Below are 13,462 nucleotides of genomic sequence, written 5' to 3' on the forward strand. Positions count from 1 at the left end.
CTAGCAACAAGCCACGCCCCCAGCACGGTTCCGAAGAGTTCCTCGCTTTAGTCAGGCAGTGAGGGAGAGAACTTTAGTCAGGCAGTGGGGAGGACAGCCCTTCTCTCCTCAGGGGTCCTTCAGGTTTTCCCATACGGGATGCTAGACCGTTGCCCCTAGCAACAAGCCACGCCCCCACCACGGTTTCGAAGAGTTCCTCGCTTTAGTCAGGCAGTGGGGAAGACAGCCCTTCTCTCCTTCTCTGGGGTCCTTCAGGGCTGCGTCACCGCGCTCGACGCTAGACTGTCGCCCCTAGCAACAAGCCACGCCCCGTTAAAGGCGCGAAAAGGAAGCGGGGATAAAGTGGCCAATGGGAAGTGCCGGAAGAGGCGCGCCCGTGATGACGCAGGGCAGGCACGCCCCCTTCTCGGCGCAGGCGCAGTCCGTCTCCTGCTCCTCCTGTTCTTGTGAGGCGTAGGATGATGATGGCGCTGAGCAAGACCTTCGGGCAGAAGCCCGTCAAGTTCCAGCTGGAAGAAGATGGCGAGTTCTACATGATCGGATCCGAGGTGAAGCCGGGGAGAAGGGGAAGAAGGGAAGGAAGGAAGGGAAAGGGAGGGAGGAGGCCTGGCCTGCCTTCCTTTCATTCAGGAGAAGGAGAAGGGTGGATTGGGCCTTGTGGTCGCTTCTTCTTCCCCATCTTGTTGTTGTTGTTGTTGTTGTTATTATTATTATTATTATTATTATGTGGTATCTTTTAACCACTCTATCCTGTATTATTAATATTCTTCTACCATGATTAATATTAACAATACATGATAGAGTTGGAAGAGACTTAATAATAATAATAATAATAGGAACAATATTAATATTGTTCTATTATTATTATTATTATTATTAAGTCTCTTCCAACTCTATCATGTATTAATAATATTGGGTTGCTTTTTTCTGTGGGAGGCAAATGTGAATGTTGTAATTAATCACCTTGATTAGCATTGCACAGCCTTGCAGCTTCAAGGCCTGGCTGATTCCTGCCTGGGGGAATCCTTTGTTGGGAGGTGTTCACTGGTGCTGATCGTTTCATGTCTGGAATTCCCTTGCATTCAGATTATTAATATTGTTCTATCATGTTTTATTTATTTATTTATTTATTTACTTACAGCTTTTATGTTCCGCCCTTCTCCTCACTCCACAGGGTACTCAGGGCGGATTACAGTGTACACATATATGGCAAACATTCAGTGCCAATTTTTTACATACAAACATATACAGACATACACAGAGGCTATTTAACTTTTTCTGGCTGCTTTCCTCGTCCATCTGCGATGCTGATGAAGCACTTCCGCATTCCCCGCATGCTTCCCCGCTGGAATGCTTTGCTGGAGTCTTCTTTATGGCCTCATAAATCAGTTAATTTAGCCTCCCCACACTTTAAGGTGGTACCTAATTTTCCTACTTGACAGATGCAACTGTCCTTTGGGCTGCAAAGGTCGACAACAGGCTACACACAATTGCTTGGAAGCCCACTCCAACCCGGGCTGGCTTCGAACTCATGACCTTTTGGCCAGAATGATCTTAATGCAGCTGACACTCAGCCAGCTGCGCCACAATCCCGGTATTATTAATATTAATCACGATAGAACAATATTAATATCAACAATACATGATAGAGATGGAAGAGACAATAATAATAATAGACCAGTAATAAATAAATAAATAAAGCTTTATTTGTACCCCGCTACCCTCTCCCCAAGGGACTCAGTGCGGCTTACATAAGGCTGAGCCCACAATACATCAATACAAGCAATAACAACAACAATACAAAGCAATTAAAATAAATCTCAAACACAAATAGCATAAACATTGACAATAGCACAACACACATTTAAAATCTATGGCTGGGCCAAATGTAATTAAAATTTAAAATAATGCTGGGCATGAACAAGATAGGGAGATGGGGCGTTGGAGGGAACATTCAAACAATCCTAAATCAGAAATGTCAGGAGAGAATGCCTCTAGACCATGGCCATATAGCCCGAAAAAACCTACAACAACCCAATCCTAAATCAGTATAAGGTGCTTTAGAGGACATAGTATTTATATTAATATTGTTCTATTATTATTATTATTATTATTATTATTATTATTATAAATATTGGTCTATTATTATTATTGTCTCTCTAACTCTATCATGTATATTAACACTGTTCTATTATTATTATTATTATTATTATCCACTGAGCTGCTGAACTTGTTGACCAAAAAATCACAGGTTCAAATCTGGGGAGCGGGGTGATCTCCCGCTGTTAGCCCCAGCTTCTGCCAACCTGGCAGTTTGAAAATATGCAGGTGTGAGTCGATCAATAGGAACTGCTCTGGTGGGAAGGTAACGGTGCTCCATGCCGGCCACATGACCTTGGAGGTGTCTACAGGCAATGCCAGCTCTTCAGCTTAGACATGGAGATGAGCACCACCCCCCAGAGTTGGACACGACTTTACCTACTTTACCTATGACTATTAGCTATTACTATTATTGTCTCTTCCAACTCTATCATATATTATTAATATTAGTACTGTTATATCATATATTATTACCATTTATCATAGAACAATATTGATATTGGTTTGTTGTAGGTTTTTTTGGGCTATATGGCCATGGTTTAGAGGCATTCTCTCCTGACGTTACTCCTGCATCTATGGCAAGCATCCTCAGAGGTAGTGAGTTCTGTTGGAAGTAGGAAAAAGGGTTTATATCTCTGTGGAATGATGACCAGGGAGGGACAAAGGACTCTTGTCTGCTGGAGCTAGGTGTGAATGTTTCAACTGACCACCTTGATTAGCATTTTATGGCCTGACAGTGCCTAGAGCAAACTTTTGTTAAGAGGTAATTAGATGTCCTTGTTTGTTTTTTCTCTGTTGTTGTTCTGTTGTAATTTTAGAGTTTTTTAATACTGGTGTTATCATTATTGAATGCCCCTTTTAGAAGGGAAGAGGGAGATGGTGTAGGGCATAGAGACCTTTTTCCGCCCTTCTCCTTCTCCCACCCACTTCCTCTCCTTCCCTTCTTTCTCCTCCGCCTTCCCCAATCCACCAATGCAGGTGGGGAACTACCTGCGCATGTTCCGGGGCTCCCTCTACAAGCGCTACCCGTCCCTCTGGAGGCGCCTGGCCACCGTCGAGGAGCGGAAGAAGATCGTGGCCTCCTCCCATGGTGAGGATGGAGTCGTCTGGGCCTCTGCTGGGAGGGATTGGATGGGCTTACCCTGCCCCATAATGTTATTATATACAAAGCATGGAATGTCCATAATATTAGAAAGGCTGACATTTAAATCATCGCAGTCGCGTTTTGGGGATGGGGACAAGGGACAGGCCTTTTCTGTGGTGACCCCTCAGCTGTGGATCTGCTCCATCCCTCCTGAGCTTTCGGAAACAAGTGGAATCCTGGCTATGGGATCAGGCCTTTGCAGACTAGGCTGACCTGCTGCCAAAGCGACGGCTTTAGTGGACTTGACGGACTGCTTTTAGGACGATGACTTAAATTGGTGACTGTTTGAATGTTTTTATATTGTTTTTGTTTAAATTGTATATTTATGCTTTTGGTTGTGGGCACCATGGCGTGCCGGTTGTGAGCCGCCCTGAGTCCCTCTGCGGAGGTCAAAATAGGACGGGATACAAATGTCCGAAATAAATAATAATTAAATGCACATCCTCCTCATCTCTCTCTTTCTCTCTCTTTGCAGAGTCCCAGCGGAGCCACAGCCCACGCAGATGTAAGTCATTGAGTCCCAGAGTTGGGAGGGATCTCTAAAGGCCATCCAGCCCAACCCCACACAGAAAGGAACAATCCGATCCCTTTCGACAGATGGCCATCCAGCCTCTGCTTAAAAACCTCCAGAGACGGAAGGAGTCGGAGGGACGGTGACTTCCCTCAGTGTGTTACACACTAGTCTCAAATGGGTGGATGCAGCCCAGAATCACATTGGCTTATCTTGCTGTTGCATCCCACTTTTAATACTATCATGTTCAGATTCTCATCTGTGAGGACTCCTCGGCCCCTTTCGTAAACAGATATCGCCCATCAATTCCCTGTGATGATTCCCTCTGTATTCAGCCCAGAATTGCATTGGTGTGTTTTGCTTCTATTGAGACGCCTAGATATTTCATAGACAGATATTGCCTGTCCCTATCCCATAATAAGCTCAATAAACCCATTCATATCCTATCCCATAATATTCAGCGGACAATCACATTGGCCTTTTTTGCTGCAGCGCCACATTTAGCTCATGTTTACTTTATTGTCTGTTACGATTCCTAGGTCCCACAGGTTGCGAAGCCATGTCTCATTCACTCATATCCTATATTACTTACTGTTGCACCCCAGATCAGGAAACGAGACCATAAAATTAAATCCACCACACTGGACTGTAGGAGAAACAATCCTTTTTTATTGATGAAAAATTGGTTACAAAAGAAAGGTAAATGCAAAGTCAAAAAGCCACAATAGAAACAGCAGTCAGGACAATCTCTGAACTTGAGCAAAATTCCAAAAACCACAATACAAGAACCAGGAACCTGTTAGCCTCTCGCTAACCAGGTACTTGAAAACTAGAAGCCTCTGGGATTACCGGCCATGGAACACAGGAATTCTGCCAAGGCACAGCCACAGTCCAAAACGTTGCTTGATCTAACAAGACACCCGGAAGGAGGCCCCTTAAACCAAAGAAACTATTCCTTGAAACGCCCCTTGACTTTGAAGCCTGGGCCTGTCTCTCCTGTAATCTATTTGACCTTCGTAGAAACTGTGAATCACTCCTGTCTCTCGCTATCTGTTCCCTTCGGTCCTCATTAAAAAACCCAGGTGGAGGGCTGTCACGGCTGGATTCCAAAACATTTTCCTCCGGCTGTTCAGTTTCACTTTCCTCGCCACTGACCTCAACATCAACAACAGTTTCCACACTGTCAGGGAGAGATACATGTTCAGTTGGAAATACAATAAGAGAATCAGGTTCACATAGAGATTGAGGCTGGGGCTCAGATTCACACAGATCAGGCTGAACCCCAATACTTACCTCAGAACTCATATTGATGAAGCCTAGAATCGGATTGGCCTTTTTCGCTGCAGCACCACATTCTTGGCTCATGATGCTCAGCTGGGGGTCTCTCTATGAAGGCTCCGAGATATCCCTTCCTAGGCAGATATCACCCATCTCTGTCCTATAATGATTCCCTCGATACATTCAGCCTGCAATGGCTTTGGCCTTCTCTGCTGCAGCATCACGCTCTCTGGCTCGTGTTCCCCTCCAGACCACGGCTACACCACTCTGGCCACCAGCGTCACCCTCCTGAAGGCCTCCGAAGTGGAGGAGATCCTGGACGGGAATGACGAGAAGTACAAGGCCGTCTCCATCAGCACGGAGCCCCCCACCTACCTCAGGTTTGTGTGTGTGTGTGTGTGTATACTAGCTGTCCTTTGCCACGCGTTGCTGTGGCCCAGTCTGTGTATATGTGTGTATATCTTTGTGTATCTGTATATATGTGTGTTTGTGCATATATGTGGTTTTGTGGATGTGTGCAGTGGCCCAGCCTGTGTTTTGTGTGTGTATATTTGTGTATATGTGTGTGTTTGTGTATATATGTGGTTTTGCGCATGTGTTGTAATGTATTTCTTGGTTTTTTGGCTTTTTAGTTCTCTTCTGCTGTTTTTTCCAGTGTTTTTATGAGTGATGGTCACTCGTTGGCCTGTTTGGCGTCTTGTGTCCAAATTTGGTGTCCATTCACCCAGTGGTTTTAGAGTTATGTTAATCCCACAAACGAACATTACATTTATTTATTTATATATGTGTGTGTGTATATATTCCCCTTACTATTTATTTCCCTTTATAAAAGACACATATTATTATATCCCCTCATATTATTTTCTATTTTCCTCTTAGTAGCAGTAGTCTATCATCTCGTAGTGATTCTATCACACACACACACACACGCACATATATATATTGTGACATACTGTGTTTTTTTGTCAGTAAAATAATAATTTTATATATATATATATATATATGTGTGTGACATACTGTGTTTTTGTGTCAGTAAAATAATAATTATATATATATATATATATATATATATAATTATTTTACTGACACAAAAACACAGTATGTCACAGCATACGAGATCTATATGTTGGATTTCGTATCACAACATCACAAGTCGAACACTTCCCAAATGTCTAGGACTGTGTGATGTATTTTCAAATGTTGCGTGCAGCTCCAAGTAAGGTGGCCTTTTTGCAGTTGACAAATTGTGTTCTACTCTGGTCACTCTCTCGGCCGCCAGGGAGCTTCCAGGCAAAGGGTTGCCTCTGGCTTAAGAATGTCATCCTGCAGGACAGGGGCATCCTCCTTGGCACCCAAGCGAGGCTCCTCCCACTTGTGTACAGCCAAGCCCCTCCCCTCTAAGTGAGGCCCCTCCCCTTAGTGTCCTATTTACATAGAGCCAGCCCCCTCCCCTCCAAGTGAAGCCACGCCCACAACCCTCCTTTCCCTTATAGAGCCAAGCCATGCCCCTCCAAGTGAGTCCGCCACTCCAGCTGAGGCTCCTCCCCTCATTCACTTCTCCAGGTGAGGCTCCTCCCCCACACTCCTCACTTACCCCTCCCCTCCAAGTGAGGCTCCTCCCCTTAGCCTCCTGTTATTTACATAGAACCAGGCCCCTCCCCTCCAAGTGAAGCCACGCCCACAACCTCCTCTTTCGCTCATAGGGCCAAGCCCCGCCCCTCCACCTGAGGGCCTGCCACTCAAAGTGAGGCTCCTCCGCTCATCTTCCTGTCACTTACATAGAGCCAGGCCCCGCCCATTCAAGTGAGGTTCCTCCCCCTTAGTCATCTGTCAACAGCATAGAGCCAAGCCCCTCCCCTCCAAGCAGGCTCCTCCCCCTCAGCCTCCTGTCACTTGGAGAGAGCCAGGCCCCTCCCCTACAAGCGAAGCCACGCCCACAACCCTCATTTCCCTTATAGAGCCAAGCCCCGCCCCTCCAAGTGAGTCCACCACTCAAGCGAGGCTCCTCCCCCACCCTCCTGTCATTTATCCCTCCCATTCCTGCGAGGCTCCTCCCCCTTAGCCTCCTGTCACTTGCATGGAGCCAAGCCCCTCCCCTTTCAGTGAGGCTCCTCCCCCTTAGCCTCCTGTCACTTGCATGGAGCCAAGCCCCTCCCCTCCAAGTGAAGCCACGCCCACAACCCTCCTTTCCCTTATAGAGCCAAGCCCCGCCCCTCCAAGTGAGTCTGCCACTCAAGCTGAGGCTCCTCCCCTCATTCTCTTTTCCAAGTGAGGCTCCTCCCCTAGCCCTCCTATTTCCAAGCCCCGCCCTTCATAATGAAGCCCCTCCCTCTAAGTGAGGCTCCGCCCCCTCAGCCATTTCTCACCACTAGCTTACAGCCAAGCTCCGCCCCTTCAAGTGAGGCTCCTCCCCCTCCACCTGTCACTTGTATAGAGCTGAGCCCCTCCCCTCCCAGTGAGGCTCCTCCCCCTCAGCCTCCTATTGTCACTTGTATAGAGCCTAGCTCCGCCCCTCTGAGTGAGGCCCCTCCCCTCGGGGCAAGGCTCCTCCCTCCTGACCTGCCTGTGACCTCTCCCTCGCTCTCTCTCTCTCTGTCTGTCCCCGCGCAGGGAGCAGAAGGCCAAGCGCAGCAGCCAGTGGGTGCCCACGCTGCCCAACAGCTCCCACCACCTGGACGCCGTGCCCTGCTCCACCACCATCAACCGCAACCGCATGGGACGCGACAAGAAGAGGACCTTCCCCTTGTGGTCAGTCTACGCAAAGGGGAGGGAGGGGGGTGTTTGGCCTACAAGCCGTCCCTTTGGGGGGTGGGGAGAGGGGCCTGGCTGGAGGGGCGTGGCCTGACTCTCTCCCCCCCCCCCCCCCATGGCTCTGTGGATGCAGCTTTGACGACCACGATCCGGCCGTGATCCACGAAAACGCCTCTCAGCCGGAGGTCCTGGTCCCGATCCGGCTGGACATGGAGATCGATGGGCAGAAGCTGCGGGACGCCTTCACCTGGAACATGAACGGTAGGCACCCAAGCGGGGGGGGGGGGGGGGGGCTCTCATTGTATTCTGCGCATAGGATCCAGAGAAGGGTCCACCGTCAAAGCTCTCCCAACAGATAGCCATCCCACCACGATTGGGAGCATGGCTTTAACAATAATAGTGATATAATAATACTATTATAGTATTATAATATACTACTATTTATATATTAATTTTTATTATTTTATTAATAGGTAAAATAATAATGTATAAATATAATTACAATCATCACAAAATAGTAATAAGGGAGTATATTTATTTGTTTGTTTCTGTATTTATTTGTTTACATGATAATATTTATTTGTTTAAATAATAATAATAATAATAATAATATGCCAGCAGAGTGATCTCATCTGCTGTGGACTCATCTTGTTGTGTTCCAAATAGTAATAATAACTTTGATAATGTATAATAAGTGGAATATAATATTGATAATAATAATAATTTGATTATTATTAGTACTACTATTATATTACAGTGAAATAAAATGCTACTATTATTTCATCATAATATAATAATGATATAATATTGATGTAATATAATCCTGTCATATTGCTATGATGTAATACTATAATAATAATAATAATAGGTATAATAATAATAATCCTGTTATATTGCTATGATGTAATACTATAACAATAATAGGTATAATAATAATAATTTATAAATAAAATCATCGTAGAATAATGATAATGGGATATAATAATAACAACAACAATGGGCTATAATAACATTTATAATGTATAATAAGTTAAAAATAAATAATTATTATTTTATTAGTAGTAGTAATCATACTATTGTAATTATAGTAATATACTATTATATCACCATAATATAATAATGATATATTTGTATAATATAATTATAATACAGATATTGCTATGATATAATACTATTATAATGATACTCCATTATTACAATATATTATTATTGGATTATTACAATAATTTCAAATTATCCCAGTAATAAGACTCTACTTTTCATCATCATGGTGTAATTATTATTGTTGTTGTTGTTGTTTGCCTTTCCTTCCCTGCAGAGAAACTGATGACCCCGGAGATGTTTTCGGAGATCCTGTGTGACGACCTGGACTTGAACCCCCTGACCTTTGTCCCGGCCATTGCCTCGGCCATCCGGCAGCAGATCGAGTCGTATCCCACGGACAGCATCCTGGAGGACCAGTCCGACCAGAGGGTCATCATCAAGGTCGGCAGCCGGCCTCTCAAGCACTGCGGGGGTCAGGCATGGGCAGGGCCTGGCTGGGTTGCTTCCTTAGCGGCCGGAGTGTGCTCCTGGGCCTCTGGCTTTCAGTGAGGTGCGCCTCTCCTTCCGTCCCTGCAGCTGAACATCCACGTGGGGAACATTTCCCTGGTGGACCAGTTCGAGTGGGACATGTCCGAGCGGGAGAACTCCCCGGAGAAGTTTGCCCTGAAGCTCTGCTCGGAGCTCGGCCTCGGAGGGGAGTTCGTCACCACCATCGCCTACAGCATCCGCGGGCAGCTCAGCTGGCACCAGAAGACCTACGCCTTCAGGTGAGCGAGCGGCAGGAGCACGGGTGGGTGGGCTGAATTATATATAGTTCTTCTATATGCACCGAGGGCAGCGTTGCAGGGAATGGAGGAGTGGCGTCTGCTAGTGAAAGGAATCTAAGAGTCTTAGTAGACCGTAGGATGGACATGAGCCAAGAGTGTAATGCTGCAGCAGAGAAGGCCAATCTGATCCCAGGCAGATATATATATATATATATATATATATATATATATATATATAAAAATATTTGTGCACCAAGGGCAGCATTGCAAGGAATAAAGGGGTGACATCCGCCAATGAAGGGGGCCTAAATATTTATGAAATATTTATTATTATTACTATTATTATTATTATTATTATTATTATTATTATTTGCACTGAGGGCAGCATTGCAAGTAATGGAGGGGTGACATCTGCCATTGGAGGGGGCCTAAATATGTATGAAATATTTATTATGATTATGATTATTTGCACTGAGGGCAGCATTGCAGGGAGCGTGGCATCTGCCTATGAAAGGGATTTAGAAGTCTTAGTAGATTATAGGATGAACATGAGCCAAGAGTGTGATGCTACAGCAGAGAAGGCCAATCTGATCCCAGGCTGAATATATATATTTGAGCACCGAGGGGAGCATTGCAAGGAATGGAGGGGTGACATCTGCCAATGAAGAGGGCCTAAATATTTATGAAATATTTATTATTATGATTATGATTATTATTTGCACTGAGGGCAGCGTTGCAAGGAATGGAGGGGTGACATCTGCTCACAACAGGAGCAAAAAAAAAAAATCGCCAATGAAGGGCGCCTAAATATTTATGAAATATTTATTATTATTATTATTATTATTATTATTATTATTATTATTATTATTATTTGCACTGAGGGCAGCGTTGCAAGGAATGGAGGGGTGACATCTTCCAATTAAGGGGGCCTAAATATTTATGAAATATTTATTATTATTATTATTATTATTATTATTATTATTACCATTATTATTTGCACTGAGGGCAGCGTTGCAAGGAATGGAGGGGTGACATCTTCCAATTAAGGGGGCCTAAATATTTATGAAATATTTATTATTATTATTATTATTATTATTATTATTATTACCATTATTATTTGCACTGAGGGCAGCGTTGCAAGGAATGGAGGGGTGACATCTTCCAATTAAGGGGGCCTAAATATTTATGAAATATTTATTATTATTATTATTATTATTATTATTATTATTTGCACTGAGGGCAGCATTGCAAGTAATGGAGGAGTGACATCTGCTAATGAAGGGGGCCTAAATATTTATGAAATATTATTATTATTATTATTATTATTATTACTATTATTATTATTTGCACTGAGGGCAGCATTGCAAGTAATGGAGGGGTGACATCTGCCAATGAAGGGCACCTAAATATTTATGAAATATTTATTATTATTATTATTATTATTATTATTATTATTATTTGCACTGAGGGCAGCGTTGCAAGTAATGGAGGAGTGACATCTGCTAATGAAGGGGGCCTAAATATTTATGAAATATTATTATTATTATTATTATTATTATTATTATTATTACTATTATTATTATTTGCACTGAGGGCAGCATTGCAAGTAATGGAGGGGTGACATCTGCCAATGAAGGGCACCTAAATATTTATGAAATATTTATTATTATTATTATTATTATTATTATTATTATTATTTGCACTGAGGGCAGCGTTGCAAGTAATGGAGGAGTGACATCTGCTAATGAAGGGGGCCTAAATATTTATGAAATATTATTATTATTATTATTATTACTATTATTATTATTTGCACTGAGGGCAGCGTTGCGAGGAATGGAGGGGTGACATCTTCCAATTAAGGGGGCCTAAATATTTATGAAATATTTATTATTATTATTATTATTATTATTATTATTATTATTTGCACTGAGGGCAGCGTTGCGAGGAATGGAGGGGTGACATCTTCCAATTAAGGGGGCCTAAATATTTATGAAATATTTATTATTATTATTATTATTATTATTACCATTATTATTTGCACTGAGGGCAGCGTTGCAAGGAATGGAGGGGTGACATCTTCCAATTAAGGGGGCCTAAATATTTATGAAATATTTATTATTATTATTATTATTATTATTATTATTATTATTATTATTTGCACTGAGGGCAGCATTGCAAGGAATGGAGGGGTGACATCTGCCAATGAAGAGGGCCTAAATATTTATGAAATATTTATTATTATTATTATTATTATTATTATTACCATTATTATTTGCACTGAGGGCAGCGTTGCAAGGAATGGAGGGGTGACATCTTCCAATTAAGGGGGCCTAAATATTTATGAAATATTATTATTATTATTATTATTATTATTATTATTATTATTATTGGCACTGAGGGCAGCATTGCAAGTAATGGAGGGGTGACATCAGCCAATGAAGGGGGCCTAAATATGTATGAAATATTTATTATGATTATGATTATTTGCACTGAGGGCAGCATTGCAGGGAGTGGAAGGGTGTCACCTGCCAATGAAATGGGCCTAAGAGTCTTAGTAGACTGTAGGATGGACAGGAGGCGAGAGTGTGAGGCTGCAGCAAACAAAGCTAATAGAATTGTGGGCTTAATGAATAGGAGTCTCAGTATGGGATAGGAATGAGTGACACCTCTACTGACTGTAAGGCCAATGTGAGCCAAGGGTGTGATGCTGCAGCAAGAAGAACTAACCAAAGGCCCCTCCATGTGCTTCCCTTCCAGCGAGAACCCCCTCCCGACAGTGGAGATCGCCATCCGCAACACAGGGGACGCTGACCAGTGGTGCCCGCTGCTGGAGACCCTGACGGACGCCGAGATGGAGAAGAAGATCCGCGACCAGGACAGGAACACAAGGTATGTTGTTGTTGTTGTTATTATTATTATTATTATAGGCTGGATCTTGGCCATCTGCTGGGAGGGATTTGGTCTTGTATTCCTAACAACAACATAACAACAACAACAAGAACAACATTACTTTGGCCCAGCCCAGTTTTATAGTGTCTTGATGTATTGTTTATTGCTTGTTGTTAATATTGCTTTAACTGTTTTTAATTTGCTTTAGGTGTTGTATTGTTGTGTTGTGTTGAGGCCTTGGCCTTTGTAAGCCGCATCGAGTCCTTCGGGAGATGCTAGCGGGGTAAAAATGAAGTTAATAATAATAATAATATAACAACAACAACAAAAGGTATATTGTTGTTGTTATTGTTGTTATTGTAGGCTGGATCTTGGCCATCTGCTGGGAGGGATTTGGTCTTGTATTCCTAACAACAACAACAACATTATTTATATCCCGCCACCATCTCCCTGGAGGGACTCAGGGCGGCTTATGGACAGCACACAATAGTGCCATAAAACACACAAAATACAGGCAGAAGACATCAACACTGCAAGAATAAAATTTATTCTAGAATGAGGTCAGGCTAGATGACCCTGTGGGTTCCCCTTTTGGGCGTCTCTTTGAAGGTTTGCAGGTCTTGCTCATGGAACCCTGCTAGAGTTGGGGAAAGGTGGCCACTTGATCCCTCCCGACAGATGGCCATCCTGCCCAGTCATAATAATAATAATAATAATAATAATAATAATAATAATAATAATGGGGTCCCATGGTAATGCGGGTGCTGTCTTTTCCTCTCTGCAGGCGCATGAGGCGTTTGGCCAACACGGCTCCGGCCTGGTAGCCGTTGAATGGAGATGAAGACAAGGCCGCGGCCGCCCTGGGACTGGCTCCCTCCTTCCTTCCTTCCCTCCCTCCCTCTCTGTGTTTCTCTCTCTCTCTCTCTCTCTCCCTTGAAGACAACTTTTTGAATAAACGTGTTAATATTTTGGTTTCCA

At 43.4% G+C, this 13,462-nt stretch overlaps 1 protein-coding gene across 1 annotated transcript; it reads left to right on the forward strand.

The window, feature by feature from the left end:
• The first annotated feature begins 416 nt into the window (after nt 1-416).
• Nucleotides 417-13,462, forward strand: SMARCB1 (SWI/SNF related, matrix associated, actin dependent regulator of chromatin, subfamily b, member 1). The gene is made up of 10 exons (XM_060779777.2): nt 417-548; nt 3,079-3,190; nt 3,720-3,749; nt 5,284-5,413; nt 7,644-7,781; nt 7,918-8,045; nt 9,103-9,269; nt 9,405-9,595; nt 12,353-12,484; nt 13,269-13,462. Exons 1-10 carry the CDS (start codon nt 459-461, stop codon nt 13,306-13,308), a joined length of 1,158 nt encoding a protein of 385 aa, XP_060635760.1. The 5' UTR covers nt 417-458; the 3' UTR covers nt 13,309-13,462.

The sequence above is a fragment of the Anolis sagrei genome, chromosome 6 (genome assembly GCF_037176765.1).
Source record: "Anolis sagrei isolate rAnoSag1 chromosome 6, rAnoSag1.mat, whole genome shotgun sequence".
In the NCBI taxonomy this organism is placed as follows: domain Eukaryota; kingdom Metazoa; phylum Chordata; class Lepidosauria; order Squamata; family Dactyloidae; genus Anolis; species Anolis sagrei.

Coding starts and splice junctions, on each gene's coding strand:
- SMARCB1 (XM_060779777.2), top strand. CDS start 459: ATGATGATGGCGCTGAGCAAGACCTTCGGGCAGAAGCCCGTCAAGTTC. Junction 549..3,078: donor TCTACATGATCGGATCCGAG/GTGAAGCCGGGG, acceptor CCACCAATGCAG/GTGGGGAACTACCTGCGCAT. Junction 3,191..3,719: donor GATCGTGGCCTCCTCCCATG/GTGAGGATGGAG, acceptor CTCTCTTTGCAG/AGTCCCAGCGGAGCCACAGC.